Source organism: Plasmodium gaboni, chromosome 11 (assembly GCF_001602025.1).
Source record: "Plasmodium gaboni strain SY75 chromosome 11, whole genome shotgun sequence".
Lineage (NCBI taxonomy): Eukaryota > Apicomplexa > Aconoidasida > Haemosporida > Plasmodiidae > Plasmodium > Plasmodium gaboni.
Window position 1 is genome coordinate 1 of NC_031491.1, and position 6,492 is coordinate 6,492.

Below are 6,492 nucleotides of genomic sequence, written 5' to 3' on the forward strand. Positions count from 1 at the left end.
AATATCATTTCTAATATTTATGCTATGATATTTAGAGATCTTAATAATATATATATGTGTTTTGTTAATATGTAAAAGAAAAAGGTATTTCAAAATATTTTTTTTTACATATATATTATTTATAACATTCGGTTTGTTATGAAATAATTTTTTCTATGTATATAAATCGTTCAAAAAAAGAAAGAATATATGTGTGTTCTATAATATTTAATATAAATATATTTTTTTTTTAATTTCTTTTAATTTATAATTTTTAATTCGTTTTTTTTTTTTTTTTTGAAATATAGGAAATAATAATATAATTTTATAAATTAGGTGTAAATTATATTATTTTGTAAAATAATATTTTTAAAATTTTTTTAATTTTTAATTTTTAATTTTTTTTTTTTTTTTTTTTTTTTGACGTATAGGAAATAATAATATAATTTTATAAATTATGTGTAAATTATATTATTTTGTAAAATAATATTTTTAAAATAATATTAAAAATAAATTAATGTTGGTCTTATTATAAAATAAATTATGTTTAATATTTACCTAAATATATAGTTCTTTATATTGCTGAATTGTGAAAATTACATTTATAAATAAAATATTTATAATATAACAATAAATGTAAACTTCTAATAAATTGTAATTAATTCTCAACATAGAAATAAATAATTAATATATTCTTTTTATTTTTTGTAAAAACAAAACAAATTATGTTCTTCTGATATAATTATTTCACAATTTATAGATATATATATGAGTGATTTTTTTAATTTATTTCATTACATATCTACTATACAATTGAGTATTTAAAAATCAGAAAATCATGAACTAAAGTGAAAATATAATACATTTATAATTTCTAAAATATAATTCTTGAGTTATTATTTAATTATATTATATATTTATTATATATTCAAAAAACATTTATAACATATATTTTTATTTATTATCAAATAAATATTTAGAACGTGTTCTATTATTAATACATTCTAAAATGTAATTCTTGAGTTATTATTTAATTATATTATATATTTATTAAATAATCAAAAAACATTTATAACATATATTTTTATTTATTATCAAATAGATATTTAGAACGTGTTCTATTATTAATACATTTAATTATAATAATATAATTTATGCATTTTATTTAGTTGGATTCATATGATCTATTTATCTTTAGTAACAATATTAAATTAGTGTGTTAATTTATTTTGATTTAAAATATTATCCATAATTTGTAAAATTAGATAATTAAGAGAAATATATATTATCTAATGGATATTAAGAAATTATCCCATTTATAATATATTTAATTATATTAATATATCATATGTATTTTATGGACTTTCATAGAAATAATATATTAATGTATTATTACAATATTAAAATTGTGTGTTAATTTATATTGATTTAAAATATTATCCATAATTTGTAAAATTAGATAATTAAGAGAAATATATATATATATATAAATATATATAATTAATATTTTTTTCTTTTTGATTATACTGCACATATATATATTATAATTATTATTTGATTATTAATATTATATATATATATATATATATATATATATATATATATATTAAAAAATAAGAATTAATTTTTTTTTTTTTTTTTTTTTTTTAATTTAATTAAAATTTTATATAATTTTTTTATGTTAATATAATTAAAACTACTATAGAATTTATAAAAATATATATATTCATCATTATATTCTTAACTTTTTTGTAATATATAAATATATTTTTAGTTATAGGTTTACATTGATATAAAATATAGAAATAATAAATATGTGTTGCAAATTATACTATAAAATAATTTATTATATATATATATATATATATATATATATGCTCGTGGAACACACTTAATATACTAAAAGTATATTGTACGTATTATTAATATAAAACATTTTACATACACAATTTTAATTTATTTTAAAAATATATAACATTTCCTTTTAAATATATAATATATTAATTAAAAAAATATTTTTAAGATGAAATGTCATTGCGCCTAATATTATTGTGAACAGAAGTATATTAAAATTGCAAGGAAATTTGGTTCCATTAGGAAAATATTTTTATATTTGTTGTCAATTACTGGAATTTTATTATTACTAGTAGTATTAAATGTAAGTTATTAAATGTGAATCTTTTATAATATCAACATATATATATCATTTTTTATTAATTATTTTTTCTTTAGAATTTCATAATATGTGAGAAAAGTGAAACAATCGATGGAGGAGTTTATTTGAGAAAAGTGAAACAATCGATGGAGGAGTTTATTAGAAACGTGAAACAATCGATGGAGGAGTTTATTATATATATAGAAGAAATTTATCTGAGTTAGAAAGTGAAAAGAATAAAGGATTAAGAAGTAGCAGTAAAAAGAATATGTTAAAAAATAACAAAGACGAAAAAAAAAATAATATTTCTCTTAGTTCACAATGTAATAATATAAATTATAATGATATATCAAAAAAACTAACGCTTGAAGATTTACATAATGTATTAGATAATTTAAAAGAACGTCCATCTGATGAAGATCTTCATAACATATGGAAATTATATAATTTAAAAGAACGTCCATCTGATGAAGATCTTCATAACATATGGAATCATGCTTTGGGTATATCTAAAGAAGGATTTCATGATATGATAAAAGAATTAGCGATTTATATAGAAGATTATTTACTTACATATGAATATCAACGCTATCATCATTTTCCAGGTAGGAAACCTATAAGTGTAGAAACTAAATACCGTACATGGATAAAATCCATGTATGATATTGGAGTTGCACTATCATATACAGATTTTGAAAATACATTTAAGTTTTTTAGTTTAATTAAAGATGGATAAACAATTGATGGAATCAAAAATTTTATATATTCATTTATAAATTATTATAGTACATTAAAAATTGATTTATTTAAAGAACAAATGAACATATTTACAGAAATGATGAAAAATCCCAAAAGATTAACTATTTAGAATAAAAATTTATATGAATGACTATTATGTTTTTCTTTTTTTCTTCTTTTTTTTTTTTTTAATACGTATAAACAACAAATGAAAAAAGAAAAACAGAAATAAAATTAATCTAAAAACATGTATATAAACATTTCTATGAAATGATTTATATATATACTATATATTAACTATGATTGTATTGTAGTACGAGTATATATATAATATTCCTTTTATTTTGCTCTATTATATATAATTATTCTTATTATTAGAAATATAAATCATTTTATAAATATAAATCTCATATAAATTAATAAAATAAAAATTAAACAAAAAAAAAATTAAGAAATAAAAAAAAGAAAGAAATCACAACAAAAATAATTTAGATAATAAAAATTCTAATATAATATAAATAAAAAAAAAACAATAAAAAATAATAAATATAATTAACAAAAGTAAAAAATAAAAAAATTTAAAATACAATTATATAATAATATACTATAAATAAGATTTAAAAAAAAAAAAAAAAATTTTTTTTTCTCCATAATTCTTATTGTTAAATATGTGTATTAAATATGTGTACCTAATTTATGATCAACTGAGGAATATATTCAAAATTGAAACCACAATAACACATTTTTTCTATTTATTATATACTCCAAATTATTATAGAAATAAAAATTATATGTATGTTTTGATTATATATAGGATTTATATAATCTTTAAAAAATTTTTTTATAGAACTTAAAAATTGGTTTTAATAAATTAATTCTACATATCTATAAATATTAATATATATATATATACATATATATATTCTAAAAATCAACTTTGTCTTCTCCAAATTCATCATTTTTCTTTCTTGCAAGCATTTGCATTAAAATACCCAATATCTTCATTCTTTTTGCTCTTTTTAAACGAATTTTTATATCATCATTTTCATCACAAAACCTTCTCTGCTACAACTCTAACTATTGATTCAATGATATCCAAAATGTATACAGTCATAGTTTTTACAAATGTATGTATTATTCTATGAAACATTTTATTTATTGAGTATCCATTTGGATAATAACATACCGAATTATCATCATAATTACAAACATTATTCATTTCATTATTATTATGCATATTACAAGTTACTTTGTTAAAACATATTTATAATACCTTTTGTATCTTTTCTTATATTTCTTTTTTTTTTGGCTGATGGTGCGCCCCGGACCATACATGTTATATTCTTTAATATATATATACCATTTAGATAGATTCTGATATACCTATCCCACAAATTCTATAACATAGCATGAACATTTCGATTCAAGTAAACACCCTTAATTTCATTTTCCATTATCTATATATTTCAGGTCTCCTCATCACCATCTATATATTTTTGTAATCTATCTTTTAAAAATAAAACTAGCTTATTTATCCTTTCTTCTTCTTTCTCATCCATTTTTTTTATTAAATCTCCATATTTTTCAAATGAGGATTTCCCTACTAACGTTTCAAATATATTTCCTCTAGTAAATTGATCAGTTACAAAATTGATTATAGTTGTTATATCATATTTTCCTATATATCCAAACAATTGATCTAAGGTATAATTAAGCATAAATAAAATGGATGGATCCATTATAAACATATTTTTTGTTACATCTAATCCTTCCTTATTGTATTTTTCTCTTTTTTCCTTATCACTTAATATTTGATATGCTTCGCTAATTTTCTCGAATTTCCTTTTTCTTTTTAAATTATCTGTATTCTTATCTAGAAAATATTCTAAAGCTAAATTATAATAATTATTTTTTATTTCATTTAGTGATGCATTTTCATTAACATTTAATATATCATAGTAAGTTCTATCAACAGAATTATATAAATTAAAGGTTAAGGAGGAAAAGTTATCATCAATATTATATACTTCATCTTTTATATTACTAATCCTACTTGAAAATATTTTATCTATTTCATTCTGTGTTTCTGCTTCTTTATAATCATTATTACTATTTGTTTTATCACTTTCAAATAAAATATAATTCTCAAGTTCTTTTATATTAATATCATTTTCCTTTACAAGTGCATCTGAAGAATCATCATCAATAAAATCGGCAGTTTTAATACATTTTAGATAATTTTCTATAATTGTCTTAGAAAAAAATAAATATATACAAATAAATATATACATATAAATATATACAAATAAATATGTAATCATTTAATATATATATATATATATATATATATATATATATTTATTTAAATAATTACCAATAAAAAAATATAAAAAATCCCTAATGTAGTTAATATTGTAATTTTTTTTTTATTCTTTCCAATATTATCAAATAAATTCATAACTTCAAATATGTAATTCACATTATTTTTAGTCAATCTTTTTTTAGACATGTTTATATTAAATAAATTAAAATATAAAAAAATTATTAAAAAATTATTAAAAAATTATTAAAAAATTATTAAAAAATTATTAAAAAATTAATTATTTATAACTTATAAAATACTATTTTTACTTTATCATTATTGAGATATTATATTCTTAATATACAAGAGTTTAACTAATAAATATTAAAAAACGATTCTCATATGTTGTATAATTAAATCATATCAAAAGATTAAAAAAAAATAATAATATATAAATATATTTATGTTTATAAATATTTTTTATAATGAATATAAAAATATTTAATAATCTTTTAAAAATATATTATAATTATATAAATACTAATATATATAAATTTTTATATTTAATACATCCATTTTATTTTATTATAATATATTTTTTTTCTAAATTTAAAAAAAATATATAATTTAATTAAATTTTATTTTATTTTAAAATAATATTTATTCTTATTATATTTATCGTTCTATGTTTTTAATATATTAATAAGAATTATACAAATTTAGAAAAATTATATTTAATATAAAAATAAAGATATATATATATATATATATAGTATATATATAACCATTTAAACAAAAAAAAAAAAAAAAAAAAAAAAAAAAAAAAATTAAAAGCTTATTATATAAGAAATTATAAATAATTTGGTATTTTAAAATATATACATTTACATAATATATAATAACCATCCTTTTATAATATATTTTGAAAATTATATATATATTATATTATAAATTTTATATATAATTCCTTTTAGAGTTGAACAATTCACTATAGTTTATAGACTTTTTTTTAATCCGGCTATTTTTATATACTATTATATTTTTATATAATATTAAGTATCTACATAATATTTATTATTTTTTTTTTTTTTTAGTAAATTTTTAATAAATATATCTTTAAATTTATCATAAATATATTACCAACGTTCTATAATACAAATAAATATTTTAAAAAACAATTTTCATTATAATATATTAAATTTTACACAAAATAACAATTATATATATATATATATATATATATATATATGTGTGGATATGATAAAATTATATAAAGAAACACATGGTTTTTTTTTTTTTTTTTTTTTTTTTTTTTTTT

General features: G+C 15.6%; 1 protein-coding gene and 1 pseudogene across 1 annotated transcript, besides 1 other annotated feature; one reads left to right on the forward strand and one right to left on the reverse strand.

Annotated features, from left to right (window-relative positions):
• Positions 1 to 2,402: 2,402 nt before the first annotated feature.
• PGSY75_1102150 (exported protein (PHISTa-like)) lies at positions 2,403 to 2,870 on the forward strand (the record flags this gene model as incomplete). The annotated part of the gene is made up of 1 exon (XM_018786151.1): positions 2,403 to 2,870. The coding sequence occupies one exon, from the start codon at positions 2,403 to 2,405 to the stop codon at positions 2,868 to 2,870; it is 468 nt and encodes a 155-aa protein (XP_018640946.1).
• A 926-nt stretch (positions 2,871 to 3,796) lies between these two features.
• Positions 3,797 to 5,381, reverse strand: PGSY75_1102200 (DnaJ protein, putative; annotated as a pseudogene; the record flags this gene model as incomplete).
• Positions 3,797 to 5,381: a sequence feature.
• Positions 5,382 to 6,492: the final 1,111 nt, after the last annotated feature.